We start from the raw sequence: 18106 nt of genomic DNA on the forward strand, positions 1-18106 counted from the left end.
TGGGTCATATGGTAGTTCTATTTTTAGTTTTATAAGGAACCTCCATACTGTTCTCCACAGTGGCTGTATCAGTTTACATTCCCACCAACAGTGCAGAAGGGTTCCCTTTTCCCCGCACCCTCTCCAGCATTTATCGTTTGTAGATTTTTTGATGATGGCCGATGCAAATGCAAAGGATTAATCTCCAAAATATACAAGCAGCTCATGCAGCTCAATATCAAAAAAACAAACAATCCAATCCAAAAATGGGCAGAAGACCTAAATAGACATTTCTCCAAAGAAGATATACAGATTGCCAACAAACACATGAAAAGATGCTCAACATCACTAATCATTAGAGAAATGCAAATCAAAACTACAATGAGGTTATCACATTGATAGGCATATACTGAAGAATCCTTGCATTCCTGGAAAAACCCCACTTGATTATGGTGTATGGTCCTTTTAATGTGCTGTTGGATTCTGTTTGCTAGTATTTTGCTGAGGATATTTGTATCTGTGTTCATCAGAGATATTAGCCTGTAGTTTTCTTTTTTTGTGACACCTTTGTCTGGTTTTGGTATCAGGGTGATGGTGGCCTCATAAAATGAGTTTGGGAGTGTTCCTCCCTCTGCTATATTTTGGAAGAATTTGAGAAGGATAGGTGTTAGCTCTTCTCTAAATGTTTGATAGAATTCGCCTGTGAAGCCATCTGGTCCTGGGCTTCTGTTTGTTGGAAGATTTTTAATCACAGTTTCAATTTCAGTGCTTTTGATTGGTCTGCTTATATTTTCTGTTTCTTCCTGGTTCAGTCTCAGAATGTTGTGCTTTTCTAAGAATTTGTCCATTTCTTCCAGGTTGTCCATTTTATTGGCATAGAGTTGTTTGTAGTAATCTCTCATGATCCTTTGTATTTCTGCAGTGTCAGTTGTTACTTCTCCTATTTCATTTCAAATTCTATTGATTTCAGTCTTCTGCCTTTTTTTCTTGTTGAGTCTGGCTAATGGTTTACCAATTTTGTTTATCTTTTCAACAAACCACCTTTTAGTTTTATTGATCTTTGCTATTGTTTCCTTCATTTCTTTTCCATTTATTTCTCATCTGATCTTTATGATTTCTTTCCTTCTGCTAAATTTGGGGTGTTTTTGTTCTTTCTGTAATTGCTTCAGGTGTAAGGTTAGGTTGTTTATTTGAGGTGTTTCTTGTTTCTTGAGGTAGGATTGTATTGCTATAAACTTTCCTCTTAGAACTGCTTTTGCTGCATCCCATAGGTTTTGGGTCATCATGTTTTCATTGTCACTTGTTTCTAGGTATTTTTTGATTTCCTCTTTGATTTCTTCAGTGATCTCTTGGTTATTTAGTGCTGTATTGTTTAGCCTCCACCTGTTTGTGTTGTTTACAGTTTTTTTCCTGTAATTGATATCTAGTCTCATAACATTGTGGTTGGAAAAGATACTTGATATAATTTCAATTTTCTTAAATTTACCAAGGCTTGATTTGTGATCCAAGATATGGTCTATCCTGGAGAATGTTCCATGAGCACTTGAGAAGAAAGTGTGTTCTGTTGTTTTTTTTGGATGGAATGTCCTATAAATATCAATTAAGTCCATCTTGTTTAATGTGTCATTTAAAGCCTGTGTTTCGTTATTTATTTTCATTTTGGATGATCTGGCCATTGGTGAAAGTGGGGTGTTAAAGTCTCCTCCAATTATTGTGTTACTGTCAATTTTTCCTTTTATAGCTGTTAGCATTTGCCTTATGTATTGCAGTGCTCCTATGTTGGGTGCCTAAATATTTACACTTGTTATATCTTCTCCTTTGATTGATCCCTTGATCATTATGTAGTGTCCTTCTTTGTCTCTTGTAATAGTCCTTATTTTAAAGTCTGTTTTGTCTGAAATGGGAATTGCTGCTCCAGCTTTGTTTTGATTTCCATTTGCATGGAATATCTTTTTCCGTCCCCTCACTTTCAGTCTGTATGTGTCCCTAGGTCTGAAGTGAGTCTCTTGTAGACAGCATATGTACGGGTCTTGTTTTTGTATCCATTCAGCCAGGCTATGTCTTTGTTTGGAGCATTTAATCCATTTACATTTAAGGTAATTACCGATATGTATGTTCCTATTATCATTTTCTTAATTGTTTTGGGTTTGTTTTTGTAGGTCTTTTCCTTCTGTTGTTTTCCTGCCTAGAGAAGTTCCTTTAGCATTTGTTGTAAAGCTGGTTTGGTGGTGCTGAATTCTCTTAACTTTTGCTTACCTGTAAAGGATTTAATTTCTCAAACGAGTCTGAATGAGATCCTTCCTGGGTAGAGTAATCTTGGTTGTAGGTTTTTCCCTCTCATCACTTTAAATATGTCTTGCCACTTCCTTCTGGCTTGCAGAGTTTCTGCTGAAAAATCAGTTGTTGACCTTATGGGGATTCCCTTGTATGTTTTTTGTTGTTTTTCCCTTGCTGCTTTAATATTATTTCTTTGTATTTAATTTTTGATAGTTTGATTAATATGTGTCTCAGCGTGTTTCTCTTTGGGTTTATCTTGTATGGGACTCTCCTTGTTTCCTGGACTTGATTGACTCTTTCCTTTCCCATGTTATCGAAGTTTTCAACTATAATCTCTTCACATATTTTCTCAGACACTTTCTTTTTCTCTTCTTCTTCTGGGACCCCTATAATGCGAATGTTCGTGCGTTTAATGCTGTCCCATGGGTCTCTGAGACTGTCCTCAATTCTTTTCCTTCTTTTTTCTTTATTCTGCTCCCTGGCAGTTATTTCCACCATTTTATCTTCCAACTCACTTATGCTTTCTTCTGCCTCAGTTATTCTGTTATTGGTTCCTTCTAGAGTATTTTTAATTTCAGTAATTGTGTTGTTCATCACTGTTTGTTTGCTCTTTAGTTCTTCTAATCCTTGTTAAATGTTTCTTGTATTTTCTCCATTCTGTTTCCGAGATTTTGGATCATCTTTACTATCATTACTCTGAATTCTTTTTCACGTACGTTACCTATTTCATCTTCATTTATTTGGTCTTGTAGGTTTTTACGTTGCTCCTTCATCTGTAACATATTTTTTGTTGTTGTTGTTGTTGTTGGGTGGTGCTGTATTCCTGTCTTACTGGTTGTTTGGCCTGAGACATCCAGCACTGGAGTTTGCAGGCAGTTGGCTAGAGCTGTGTCTTGATGCTGAGATGAGGACCTCTGGGAGACCTCACTCCGATTGATATTCCCTGGGGTCTGAGGTTCTCTGTTAGTGTGGTTTGGACTCAGAGCTCCCACCACAAGAGCTTGGACCCAACGTCTGGCCTGGGAGCCAAGATCCTGCAAAATTTGTGGCGTGGTAAAAAAAAAAGAGATAAAAAACAGGAAGAAAGAAAGAAAAAAAAGGATCAGTACAATATCAAAGAATAAAAAACAAAATAAAATTAGAACGTTAAAAAATATATTAGGAAAAATAAAAGTATAATTGAAACAACTGCAACAGGGTAAAATAAAACCACAGCAGAAAAAAAGGGTGGAGGGTACAAGTGAAAAGGAGAGATCACTAACAAAGGATAAAGAAAAAAATAAAATTAGGAAAATAAAAGATTTATTAGGAAAAATTAAAAAATCAACAACAATGAATCAACAAGGTAAAACAGAACCCTAATCTAAAAGACGAAAAAAGAAAAGAAAAAAAAAGCCTTGTCTATGGGGGTGGAGTTTAGTTGGGGGGTGGAACTTAGGCAGGGGTTGGGTTTAGGGTGGGGTGGGACATAGGCGGTTGGGGGAGATGATGTTTGAGCGTGGGGCGGAGCCTAGGCAGGGTGACGTTCAAGTGTGGGGCGGGGCCGCTGCTTAGCACCTGGCAGAAGGGGAGAGGCAGCATGTGGAAAGGACAGCTTCTGGAGAGTGGAGTTCCGGAGTTTGGAGGTAGGGCCCTGAGTGAGCGTGTGTGGGTGGGGTTTAGGCCCAGCTCGATGGAGGGGGTCTCCGAGTGTAGAGGTGGGGCACTGGGTGGGGGTGTTGGTGTGGGGCTTGGGCTCTGAATGGCAGGAGGGAGGCTCTGAGGGCAGAGGATTAGGTCCTGGAGCCCAACAGGCTTCCCAGTGCCTAAGTGGACAGGGAAAGCACTGGCCCCGTTCCCTTCTGTTCCTTCGTGCACCTCCCCCACCATCTCTCCCAGGGTCTCCCCCGTTGCTGCTGGACCCCTAACTGTGGGTGTGTCCTGCTGGGTGTAGGAACTCCTTACCTCCCCCAGACACCCCTCAGGGGTGCCAGTCCCAGAGGTCTGGCCTTTACTTTTGCTCCCCCTTCCCTCCCTCCCACTCCCTCAGGACCCACATGGCTGGAGGGGGCCTAGGTGGGCAGAGGATCAGGCCCGGCATCTCAACAGGTTTCTGGGGGTCCAAGTAGGCAGGGGAAAGCTGGCCATGCTCCCTTTGGATCCTCTGCCCTCCCAGTGGTTCCCCAGTTTCCCCCTTTGGGCCTGGGATCCCTTCCCCTCCCCCAGCCACCCCTCAGGGGTGCCAGCCCCACCCTACCTCTACTTCTTCTCCCCCTTCACTCCCCCCACGTGCCACGTCCTACCCGGTCACTTGGGGTTCCTTCCGTCCCCTTAGGTGCCCTCCCCCGTGGGTGCCTGGCAGGTGCCCAGTTCTGAGGAGACGAGAATTCCGCTTCCTCCTAGTACGCCATCTTGACTCTGCTCCAGTTCCTTTGCTTTTGATAGTTGTATACCAACCCAGATCTTAGAGCCTCTGCTCCTTCTTCTTCACCTCTAATGACAGTGACTAAGTCCTTCTGATTAAATTTGGTGATTCTGTGTTACAATTTCTGGCCTTTCTTCTTGCTTTTCATTTCAGTTCCCCTTAATCCATCCCTTTATTGCCCCAAGCCATTTAAATTCATTCCCTGGATCCAATGTCCCTTATCCTGTTAATTTTGTCCACTGCTTAATATGGTTAGATATGGAAAAGGCAAAGGATGACTGAGATTTTTAAAACTATTTCAGATTTTTAAAATCCACTTGACTAGAAGAATAGTAATATCATAAACAGAAATAAGAAAGGCGGGAACAGAGCTTTAGGAGGATAGATGTTTGAATTGAAAGAGTTTAAAGATTGTCTGGTCTCGTATCCAGCCAGGGGCCACATGCCAAACTCAGTGAGTTTAGTCCAATGTAGACTTGTAGGATGGTGATAGACCATCCTAGTGAAACTGTTTGGTATGCTATTGAAAATGAACAGCAACTTTGGAGAAAAGTCATGATTTGGGAGGTAGCTGCACTATGCATTTTGAACATTTTTATGGAAAGTTGTTAAAGTCTCTTAGAAGGATACAGCTTAACTAATTTGATGAGTTTGATGTGAAAATGTAGAGAATATATTTAACACAACTACCATTGAATTGTTTAGTAAGTTTGGAATTTGTGGGCAGAACTGGAATCCTTCTTTTAAGCTAACCCATATTTTGTGCATTTCCTGAATGGAGTGATGTTGCCGTGAGAAAGCATTCTACCTTAACTGTACTTAGGTGTTGGAATGAGCCAAGTAGTGGGATGGATCTATCTGCTATATGCCACTTCAGAAACATTAAGCTAGATGCAGATTATTAATTAATCATAGTCAGTGTAAGAGTTAGGAAAGATTTGAGATGTTTTAATATCAGTGACCTCAGTATCTGGAGCTGATGTTTTGTCTTCTGTTGATGTTTCAACAGAATTAATGTAGGTCATTTCTTAACTATGGGATATTTACTTGAAATTATTTTGGGCATTTTGGAAGTTAATGTAAAATTACCAGGTCTTCAGTAGTATAATCTGTCTGTTTCTTTTTTAGAGTGTCCAACCAGATTCTTCTTCTCCCAGACATGTAAGTCACTCTAATACACCTGTAACTTGTGTTTCCTTAACATTCCTCAAAGCCTTTTTTTGGTCATATGTCAGACTGAACTAAGATTTATGTTATTATTTTCTCACTGGCAGTAGAAAGTCCCTGATGGTGCATTTGTTCTTTTTAGCCTCCTTTAATCTAGAGCAGTTCCTCAGTATTTGTCTCACACAATATTGACATTTTTAATGGGTACAGGCCAGTAATTTTGTAGACAGACAATCTTCAATTTGACTTTGTCTGATATTTCTTCTTTATTAGATACAGGCTGTGTTTTTTTGGTAGGAATATTACAAAAATGCTGTGTTCTTCCTAACTCATCATATCCAGACGCACATAATGTCAATTTATGCTTTTACTGGTGATGTTAACTTTGATTTTTTGGCTAAGGGTAGTGTATGCAGTGTTTTTGAAACACTGCAATGTTAACATTTTGGGCTGGATAATTCTTTGTTGAAAGTTGGGGGTGGGGAGGATCTGTCCTGTGCATTGTAGGCTGTTTAGCATTATCTCTGACTTCTACCCATTAGATGCCAATAGCACCCTCACCCCAACTGTGACAACCACAATGTCTTCAGACATTGCCATATGTTCCCTGGGGGGCAAGGGGTTCTCCCTTGAGAACCAATACTCTACTGAAATGTTACCATTTTTCTCTTGTAGTTAATAAGTATATCATAGGAGATACTTTGAGATTGTGTATATGTCCTGTTGCCCTGCAAACCTCTGCCCAGTTGTTTTTAGTATCTATTGATGTTTCTTGCCTGAATCAGTTATCATTTGATGGTTGCCAAACAGTGATTTTTTTAGTTCCATCAGACTTTCTACATTTATAAGTTGACTTTTTACTGTAAGAACTTTCCCTTTTTGTTTGTATTGGTGTGGATTCATGGATTCTTATTTTATTAAATGGACAGTAATGTTACTATCATTATTTTGATGCTCAAATTGTTCCTGATTTGGCCATTGGGAGCCCATCAAGCTGCCTTCTGTGTCCTTTTGACATACCTTCATCATTTTAAAAGTACTTTCTTCCTTTTGGGCACAATTATTTGTTCCAAGCTCATCTTATACTTTCCCGACCCTAGCCTGAAACCAGCCTTTTCTCTGTGGATCCTTAGTTCTTTTTAGTGGATAATGTTATTTATAAACTAAGAGCTGGATGCTAGTAATCATTGCTTCTAGGTCCTCTCAGTGGATAAAGCTAGAAAAATACATGTATACACTTAACATACACACATACATGTATATACACACATTTATTCTTATACCTATCTATTTATATGCATATTAAAAATACTGAGTTCATACTGAGACTTAATTTCAATCAATTATCATGGGGTTTATTCTGTTCTTCCTCCTATCCTTATTTGTAATTCCCTTCTGCCACAGTCAGAAATCTGACCTCCATATGGAAGCATTTTGAATCCTTAGAATATAAGCCATCAAAGATCTCAGTAGCTAGTTGTGACACTTCAAATTAAATAAACTGACTTCTTTTTTAATATCATTTTCAGGGTCATAATCGTATCATTGCCTACAGTAGACCAGTTTATTTCTGTTTGTGTTGTGGTCTTATTTGGCTCTTGGATTATGGTAGTAGAAACCTTACTACAACCAAGTTCAAATTATACGGAATAACTTTCACCAATCCACTGGTGCTTGTATCAGCCAGGGATTTAGTTATAGGTGAGTCATCTTTAAAGTATCTTAGATCTTAATGTTAATTTATTTGTATACAAACCATTCACTGATAAATAGATCAATTATATAGATAAAAATAGTTTTACTGGGTTTATTTTGCTGTTTATTGCCATCCTCTCAGTGAGGAACAAAACTATAGGGCTGTTAGGAATGAAAAAAGCTAATGATGAACAAATATTATGGTAATTCTTCTGTTGTTGAAGCAGATGGAATGAAAGATTTCCTTTGGATCTCAGGTTCCTATTATGTGAAAACAGTTGAATTAATTTTAAAAGCTGTTGTTTATAGTTGGAAAGATTATTTAATATTCAGGCAGTTATCTAGAGAGAAATAATTTAAAATGGTATATTTTAAGAAATTTGGTTTGTAGTTTTAAGCAACTTTAAGAAACTAGCGTAGTAATTTATATTAATTTTGGGTTTCTTTTTATCATTTATTTTATGATCTTAGATGAACAAAAGGATGGATGTGATATACTGTTTTTAACTTGCTTTTCTTTCCTTCTATAGTGTTTACACTCTGTTTCCCAATAGTATTTTTCATTGGTCTCCTGCCTCAGGTGAATACATTTGTAATGTACCTTTGTGAACAATTGGATATCCATATCTTTGGTGGTAATGGTGAGTACTTCTTTATAAAAATCACAGTTTACAGTATTACTTTTACAGATCACTAAGTAATAAACTGAACATTAAATTACTTTTCCGGTTTTTATTTTAGAATTGTAATTAGAAAGAAAAAGGCACTTATTTAATAATTACAGACAGAACAGGAATTAATTTGTAGATAGGAAAAAATAGTCAAGGCTGCTACTTTAGGGAAAGATCCAGGGATAATGGAGTTGATTTGTAAGTGGTAAAATACTGTCATCTTAAAGTAAAAGTTATAGTGAGTTTACATGGAACCTGAATAGACTTAACGAAATATTTATAGAAGATCAAATAGATTGAGCTCTGATACATGGCATTATATTTAGATTTTGAACTAGTGTATGCATTTGATAGTCTATATATTTGGTTTCAGAGCTTTATTTTATCTTTAGAATGGGAACACCAAAACCAGAATGCTTTTAGTAAAAGCATTTTACTGAATAAAATTTTTAGAAATATCTCTGTTTTTAGAGTAGGATATGTGGATATGAATTGATATTCTTAGAAATGTATTCCCTGTTACATGTACATTTTATTTTCAAAATAAGTAAGACTATACCAAAATTACCCTGGAATAATGTTTTGCAGAACTTGAAAATTACACTTTGGGCAGCCACCATGGTTAAAATATACCCTTATTTGTAAAGTTTAACCATCTAACATCTTATTGAAAGATGAGTGTACAACTATAGAAAAAAATATGAAAGGGAAAGAAATGACTGAACTTTATAGTTTATTTCTATCTATACTTCACATTTGCAGTCCACATCTTCCAAGTATATGCATTGAAATTATCTCTACTGATAAAATGTTGATATTATGGTTTAAATTTTAAATAGAAGCTAAGCTTCTTCTATGTCACTATGTATCTAGAGCATTTTTATTGTTTTGAAAATTTGAAGGGGTGTGAATTAAGACTGGGCTGGGCTTCAGCATAGCTTAATGGGTAGAAAACAATTTCAGTATTTAGGGGACTATTATAGGTGCTATATTAATCTAAATACTATGCAGAAGGTTTAGTGTAGGTAATTTATAATAGTGGGCTTTGTCATAATTTACAAACTTGTGCAAGGTGTTAGGTTTTTAATATCTCCTAAAGAAAAATTTTTCTTGTAGAGTTCTTTTATGGTCACCATATAAAATTACTATTAAAGTCTGTTATCTTAGCCATCCTCTATTCCTTATTATTAGTAATCCCATTAGATCTATTTTTTGTTATTGTTAGCAGTTAGATCATTACTCTTTTGTGAGAATTGATTAACACATGGGAATATACATTTATTTCTGTGGGTAACACAAGTTCTGTTTACATAGACAGTCTACATAATACATTTCTAGCTTCTTTGCAGGCTCTGCAAGCTTCGTTTTCCCATACTTTTATAGATAATAAGATATATTCTTGAAGCATAATATAGGTACAGTTTTTTTCTGCTGTAGATAAATGTTTATTACTTCCAAGGGGAATATATTTTACCTTGTATCAGAAATTGTTGATAGTAAACCTTTGTCGTTTCAGTTTTTTTTTATATAAATTTATTTATTTTATTTTTGGCTGCGCTGGGTCTTCGTTGCTGCGCGCGGGCTTTCTCTAGTTGTGGTGAGCGGGGGCTACTTTTCGTTGTGGTGCGCGTGCTTCTCATTGCGGTGGCTTCTCTTGTTGTGGAGCATGGGCTCTAGGCACATGGGCTTCAGTAGTTGTGGCACATGGGCTCAGTAGTTGTGGCTCGCGGGCTCTAGAGCGCAGGCTCAGTAGTTGTGGCACATGGGCTTAGTTGCTCCGTGGCATGTGGGGTCTTCCCGAACCAAGGCTCGAACCCGTGTCTGCTGCATTGGCAGGCGGAATCTTAACCACTGTGCCACCAGGAAAGTCCTCAGAATTTTTTGAAAGGATAGGATGAAGAAACTGAAGTTTTATAGATCAAACAAGTAGATATTTAGTTATAGTTAATAGCATACCATTTTAAATACTTTTCAGTGACCTTTTAAAGTATGTTTTCTCCATAAATGTTTATAAATGTTGATTTCATTTTCCCTTTCCTGTCTAGCCACTACAAGCCTGCTTGCAGCACTTTACAGTTTCATCTGTAGCATTGTGGCAGTAGCCTTACTGTACGGATTGTGTTACGGCGCCTTAAAGGTGAGCAATACATGTAGTATGTTGTGTCTTTAAGGCTACTTTTCTATATTAAGATTGTTTTAAGTTAACTAATGAGTTTTTTCCTGGTATCTCTTCAGCATTAATTTTCATGGTCTTCCTATGTTGAGCATTATTCTTATTCTCATTTAGTTTGAATTTGAAAGCAATTTCATAGTTAATCATTACTAAAGGAAAATCCTTTTCCATGTAGTAATCATAGGTTAATATTAGAAACAGATTAGTAAAAACTCGGCTGGTCTGGGATAGAGGTGGGCATAGTAATAACAGAATATGAAATTAATTTTAGGTTTCTACTTAAGAATATATGTAACTACTCTTCACATCAAGATTTTTTAAAACTTAGGAGAAGTTGTTCAAGGACTGCAATTTAAAATACAGTCTAGCAAAAATTAACACACTGAAATTTAATGTCATTATTGGTTTAGAAGAATCTGGACGAGCCTTATTAGTTCCATCTTAAAACAATTGTCACCAAATTATAACTGTAAAAATTTTAGATTTCTCATAAACAGCTCTCAGCTCCTGGTATTTTATTTTTTTATGATTAATACAAGATAATCAGAGAACGATGGGGTTGAAAGGGCTATGAAAAGTGACTCATAGCATCCTTCCTTGCTTCACTTATTCAGTAGCATTTACTGTGCTTACTGTGTGCCTAGTTCTGCTTTTAATTTGCCTATATGTTAACTGTGATTAACAAGTCAGGCGATGCTCTTAATAGAGGGTGATGAAGGCTGTGAAAACAGAGTGTTACAGGTATACGAATTAAGATATTACCCTGTTCAGCCTAAAGGGATTAAAGATGATTTTCCTAGGGGGTGGTTTTTTAACCAAAATTTGAAGAACAATAGGAAATAGCTAGTTGAAACAAGGGATGAAGAGCCATGGAGTTGTAAAGAAAGTGTGTTATGTACAGGAAACAGCAAATAATTTGGAATTGCTGGAAATTTGGGTACATGAGGAAAGATGGCCTACAGTAAGGCTGGAAAGGTAAGCAACGGCTGGATTATGAAATATCTTTTATCCTGAACGTATTGGGTGGAGATGGAAGACCACCAAATATTCGAGGTAAGGCAAGGAAATGATCAGTGTTGCATTTTAGAAAGATTACTTGGTCCCGAGTGTGAAGGAGACTGAAATATAAGCTGGAAGTATCAGAAGTAGGGTGACTCTTGTGCTGCCGTCTTAATTATAAGGGACTTAATGAAAATTGGATTCAGTGAATATATTTGGGAACTCTGTGGATGAAAAGAGCCAGAGTAGGATCCAGGATGACTTCTGGGTAGGGGCTGGCTTGAACATCTGGTTAGATGGTGATATTAATGCACATGATTGGAAATCTTTGAGTTTACTGGGGAAGGTGATTGTTTACATTTGGACACTTTTATTTGTTGGCATTAATGGGGTATCCAGAGATACATAGTGGGTAGTTATTTGCAGTAATGATGAAAAGATTTAGAATTCATCAACAAAGTATAAGAAAAAGACTGCTAGCCTGGGTTGGCAGGATGCAGATAGAACACTGGGAAATGCCAATATTTAAGCAGTAAATGGAACAGAATCCAACAAAGGAAACTTCAGAAGCAATACAGTGTGAAAAAAAATTTATTGAATTTGGCAGTTAATAGGATATTGGTGACTTTAACAAAACAGCTTTTTTGGTGTTTTGGCTGAGGAAGCTAGATTAATATAAGTTTAGGTCTGTATAGATATTAAGGAAACGTATTCTACTCTCTCTAGAATATAGTCGGGAAACCTGTGCACACGATGAGGATTGTTTTCTGGGTTTTGTTTTTTAAAAAAGATCTGAGCCTTGATTGCATTTAAAATGGGAGATGGAAAATTGATCAGAGAGGGAGATACTTGATGACATTAAGCCCAGGAAGGAACTGGAGGTAATGAGATCCAAATCCAAGCTTCTCCCAGCTACACTACCTATAAACCATCCTGGTATAAAGGTTTTAGATCTATGTTTGGAGAACATGTTTTGGAAAGTGGGTCATTATTTGAAAGTTGCAGTCATAGAAGTTAACAATGCAGTAAGTTTTCTAATTTTCTAAAGGCCTATTTAACTATAATTATATAGCAGAAGAGCAGCAATTGTAAAACTGCCAACTAGAAACTTGTGTCCTAAGACAGGCAGGGAGATATGTTTTTATTTTCCTTCCTTCTTGGCCATGGCATTTACATTAGACTATTTTAGTTTTAGGCATTCCCCATTGTAATAGAATAAATGTGCAGATGTACTTATATAAATGAGCAAAGACTATGTGCAGAGATTTCATTATAGCAGTGTTTGTAACAGCAAAAACTGTAAATGACCTAGTGTTTGTTGTTTGTGACTGTTTAAATCAAATATGGTATAGCCTTACACTGGAATACTATACAGCCACGAAAAAGAATAAAAACAGACTTTAAAATTATTTATTTATCTATCTATCCTATTTATTTATTTATTTATTTGGCTGCACTGGGTCTTAGTTGTGGCACACGGGATCTTCATTGCTGCATGTAAGATCTTCATTGTGGCATGCAGGATCTTTTAATTGCAGCATGTGAACTCCTAGTTCAGTCCTAGACTAGTCAGAGTCTTAGCCACTGGACCACCAGGAAAGTCCCAAAATAGATTTTTTATCTGCAAATGTGGAATGATTTCCAAGACATACAATTTGTTTCTTTTTTATCAAGCTGTATTGAAATGTAATTGACAAAAATGTAAGATATTTAAAGTGTACAGTATGATGATTTGATATACGTATACATTGTGAAAGGATTCCTCCTGACAAGTTAACACATTTATCACCTCACATATTTACCTTTTTTTTTGGTGAGCACATTTAAATTCTACTCTTAGCAAATTTCAGTTCTACAATTCAGTGTTATCAACTGTAGTCACTGTGTTACATATTAGCTCCTCAGAACTTATTCATCTTTTAAAAAAAATTTCTAAGTTTATTATTTTAATTTTTATTGAGGTATAATTGACATATACATTATATTAGTTTCAGCTAATGATTCAATATTTGTATATATTGCAAGACGAGCACCACAATAAATCCAGTTAACAGCTGTCACCATACATAGTTACAAATATTTTTTCTTGTGTTGAGAACTTTTAAGATGTGTTCTCTTAGCACCTTTTAAATATGCATACATTATTATTAACTGTAGTCACTGTGCTGTACGTTACCTCCCCAGAACTTATTTATCTTAAAACCGGAAGTTTGGGACTTCCCTGGTGGTCCCGTGGGTAAGACTCCACGCTCCCAATGCAGGGAACCCGGGTTCGATTCCTGGTCAGTGAACTAGATCCCACGTGCCGCAACTAAAAAAAGATCCCGCATGCTGCAACTAAGACCCGATGCAGCCAAATAAATAAATAAATAAATATTAAACAGAACTGGAAGTTTGTGCCTTTTGACCCTCTTTACCCATTTGCCCATGCCGTACCTAAACTTTATCTTATAACTGAAAGTTTGTACCCTTTTACCAACCTTTCCCTGTTTCCCCCACCTCCCAGTCCCTGACAACCACTTTTCTATTCTCTGTTTTTATGAGTTTGACGTTTCCCCCCCACATATAAGTGATAACGTGCAGTATCTGTCATTCTGTCTGGCTTATTTTACTTAGCATAATGCCCTCCAGTTTCATCCATGTTGTTGCAGGTGACAAAATTTCCTTTTTTTAAGCTTGAATAATATTCCTCTGTGTGTGTGTGTGTGTGTGTGTGTGTGTTTTAGTATAAAGGAAGACAATATGCCAAAAAATAGATGTTTCCTTTGTGCCTTTTTTAAAAAAAGCACACCTGATGGCTTGTGCATACATAGAGCATTTATGGAAGAATACACAAGAAATTGACGATAGAAGTTACTTCTGGACAGTTAGGCTCATTGGGGAACACTATTGCATGCCTTTAGGTATGGTTTAATTTTTTTATCTATTCACTAATGTAGACTTTTACAACTGTTATTTCTGCTTTATTTGTGTTTACGTTTTGTTTTTCCTTGAACTTTAAAGCTTATTAAAAGTTAACATTATTCCTCTAAGACAACTTTAGTACCTCCTGTTTTTTATGTATATACTTTCTAGATGCTTACATATTATTAAGAGATCGCCAGAATTTGGGCCATTATGTAATGAAGTGAAAACGTTCAGACCCAATACAGTGTGTAGAACAAATCCATCTTTTAATCATTGTATTGCATATTATTCTAAATTATTAATGTAAATAAAATAAGTCATTTTGAGACCAATTTAAGGATTTCTTTTTTTGTCTAAGAGCAACAAAAAGTAGTGTCAAGCATTTGTTAAATAAATGCAAGCATCTTTTGGGTTTTTTTCAGAACTTGTTTTGAGGCAAAATTTATACACAGTGAATTCCACCTATCTTAAGTACAGAATTTGATAAGTTGTGACAAATGCACATACCTGTGTATATACACCCCTAGCAAGATACAAAATAGTGTCATCACCATCAGAAAGTTCCCTCTTGTTCCTTCCCAGTTGCTCTGCCCCAGCCGCTTTTATTTTATTATAGGTTTGCGGTGCTTGAGCTTCATAAAAATGGAATCATGCCATAGTTACTCTTTTGTAACTGATGTGTTTTGTTCATATTATGTTTTTGAGATTCATCTACATTATGTGTATCAGTAGTTTGTTCCTTTTTGTTGCAGAGAGGTATCCCATTTAGTTTTAAATCCTCCTTATTTCCATTGTATGAATATGTCACAGTTTATCTGCTGTCTTAGAGATGAACATCTGGGTTGTTTCTAATTTAGGGCTATTATGAATAAGGCTGCTATGAACGTTCTTGTGCAAGTCTTTTTTTGTGGATATATGTTTTCATGTTTCTTGGGTAGATAACCAAAACTGAATTGCCAGTTTTCCAGAGTGGTTGTACTGCACATCTTTTTTTCAGTTTTCATTTTTACCAGAGTTGGACATAGTTATCTTTTAAAGAGTCAAATATTTCTACAAGACTTAGTGCCAGGGACAGCAATCCCCTACCCCGTTATTTCTTCCTCAGAGTTAACCACTTTCAATTCTTTGAACTGATTCTTTTGGTATTTCCTTCCTATCTCTAAGCAACTAACTTACACTTCTTGTATTTTGTCAAGGTTTAGGCATTATCCATGGACTGCACGTCATGGAATTGTAGGCTTAACTTTCTTTCACCTCTCCCCCCACATTTCTACTAGACGCAGCCTTCCTTGTCTCCCTCATACACCCGGTATGTTTACCTTACTATCACTGTGCAAATGCTATTCCTACATACATTTCGTTTTCTCCTTTACTTTGTTTTCTTATGTATTTATCTCTCTTTCATTCTCAAACTCTTCACATATCGTTTAACTTTCTTCTCAGTAAATTCAAACATATAAGGAAGTTCAGTTCCTGGCTCCACCACTTAACTGGACAAATTACTTAAACCATCTGTACATTAGTTTCCTCATCTATAAATTGGGGGGTAATAGTACATATCTCCAAGGATGATTGTAAGAATTTAGGAAGTACTTACAAGCTCTGAGAATGGGGCTCAGTACATAGTATGATACACGTAATACAATGATGATGATAAGATTTTGATGTAGCCATTAAAGAAAAAGGTCTCTGTTGTGATGTGGAGCAATTTCCAAGACTATTACTAAATGGGAAAAAAAAGCAGGCTGTATAATAAACTACTATTTGATTACCCACTCCGTCATTCTCTCCTCTTGAATCCCCAGAGAAAGACAAAGGCGCTTACCTCACAGGCCATACTTAAGTACTGTTAACTATTCCTTATAGCAGTGTTATCTACCCTATACCAAGTACTGTGCTAGTAGACTCCAGAGATACTGCAGTGAGCAAAGCAGACATGGCATATCCACATCCACATGTTTGGTTGGCCTTAGAAGCTAGCTTTGTATTATTTATTTCTGGGAATATACAGTTTATTCACTCAAGAAACACTGATGCCTATTCAGTGCTCTGGAGGACATAATGGCATTTTATATGAGCAGAGGCATCCAGAAAGTAGCATACCAAATGTCAGCAGTTTGTTTTGCCTGAAGTGTTGTATCATGTATTACCTTTTCCTACTCCATTATTATATATAACAGAAGTTTGCTACACCAAGTTATTTTGTTTTTCAAAAAAGAGAACGTAGTTTACTGTAAACTTAATACCACTTAAAATATGAAAGAAATTGACAGCAGCATGTATCAGAAACAAATGTATTATTCCTAGTGTATAATAGAGCTTTAGTACCAAAAGAAATCTGACAATGATTTAGCAGTTAGATTCTAGTTCATCAGAAAGTAATAAATCTAAGTTTATGTGGAATAAAATGCAATTAATAACATGTGAAAAGGTTTTGTTTAATTAAGTTATCTTTCTCCAAAATACTGACATAAAAGGATTATGTGATACGTTGTGAATTAGAAGCATATTGTTCTGTCAAACTTTTTTTCCCCAACAGGATTCTTGGGATGGGCAGCATATTCCAGTGCTTTTCTCCATATTTTGTGGTTTATTAGTGGCAGTATCCTATCATCTCAGTCGACAAAGCAGTGATCCATCTGTACTTTTGTAAGTGAGATTACTTGTTACTGAATTAAAGAAATTTAAATAAGTTGGCATTTCTTTCAAATTTAACTTCCAAAATCTGTTTTTCCAATGCCTTGTCAAAGTGCTATTGACTTATCTATATTTGATTTCAAAATATATTAACTTTGGGTCATTCTGATTACCATTGGCTGAAAGTATTTGTTAGCTTTTTCTCTCTTAAGATTTAAAACTATATTTTCATAAAAATATTCTTATTGTATGCTTATTTATGGCATCTAAAACTTTTTAGAATTTATGGCAACTTAAACTTAAGCTTAATGAGTAAATATACTTGGATCACTTCATTTTCTATCATAAACTTTATTTGCCATTTGAAGTACTGGTTTTTAGGTTATAAATATATTTTTAAATTATTTTCTCTCTTTTTTTAATGTAAAGCTCTTTGGTGCAATCCAAGATTTTTCCAAAAACAGAAGAGAAAAATCCAGAAGACCCGTTGTCTGAAGTAAAAGATCCACTGCCTGAAAAACTTAGAAATTCTGTTGTAAGTTTTAGCTTTTTAAAATCACCTGAAAGACTTCAATTTTATATAGTTCAATTGAACTATATAAAACACTGAACACTATAAACACTGAACTATATAAAACAACGAACACTTTTTGAGGTAACACAATTTTAGTAACTGGGGAAAAATACATATATAGTTGTACATGGTTGGTGGTTTTTATTTCAAATTTTAACATGTAAGAAATGCTCATTCCTCAAAGTTTGTTTCAATGTAGAACAGTATGCTAAATATTTATTTTTAGATAAGGTGAGATTAAGTGATTTCATTGTTTATAGAATTCTTAATCCTATTGAATTTAAACTAGGATTTGAAAGGTGAATATTAACATAAATTAGATTTATTTTGTTGTTATTTTTGTTGATAAAAACTTTGTCTTTATAAGTCATCTGCTGGTCTTTTAGTGTGTTTTATTTTTCAAGGGTAAGTGTGTGTGTATGTTTATTTTCCAGGTTGAAGGAGAGAACAATAACCTGTACTAATTTCATATACTCAAGCAGATGTAGTAATTTAAAAATTTTTAATGTTACCTGCATTCTTTCAGTTATTACTTAAAAAATGAATTCTACAGATTCATATCTGCCATATGGAACAAAACATAAAACATTTTTTTCCTAAGTTATTTTACATATTTCCATTTA

At 35.9% G+C, this 18106-nt stretch overlaps 1 protein-coding gene across 8 annotated transcripts in view; it reads left to right on the forward strand.

Moving 5' to 3' along the window:
- PCNX1 (pecanex 1) overlaps positions 1 to 18106 on the forward strand; it is a 171179-nt gene that overhangs the window by 100395 nt on the left and 52678 nt on the right. For all 8 annotated transcript variants that reach the window (XM_027111644.1, XM_027111647.1, XM_027111646.1 and 5 more), the window contains 6 exons: positions 5789 to 5821; positions 7357 to 7528; positions 8053 to 8163; positions 10239 to 10330; positions 16812 to 16921; positions 17339 to 17444. In XM_027111644.1, coding sequence (XP_026967445.1) covers positions 5789 to 5821; positions 7357 to 7528; positions 8053 to 8163; positions 10239 to 10330; positions 16812 to 16921; positions 17339 to 17444 — 624 coding nt within the window. The remainder of the gene's footprint in view (positions 1 to 5788; positions 5822 to 7356; positions 7529 to 8052; positions 8164 to 10238; positions 10331 to 16811; positions 16922 to 17338; positions 17445 to 18106) is intronic.

The sequence above is a fragment of the Aethalodelphis obliquidens genome, unplaced genomic scaffold, assembly GCF_003676395.1.
Source record: "Aethalodelphis obliquidens isolate GAN/ISIS:26980383/991018 unplaced genomic scaffold, ASM367639v1 scaffold10, whole genome shotgun sequence".
NCBI classification, from domain to species: domain Eukaryota; kingdom Metazoa; phylum Chordata; class Mammalia; order Artiodactyla; family Delphinidae; genus Aethalodelphis; species Aethalodelphis obliquidens.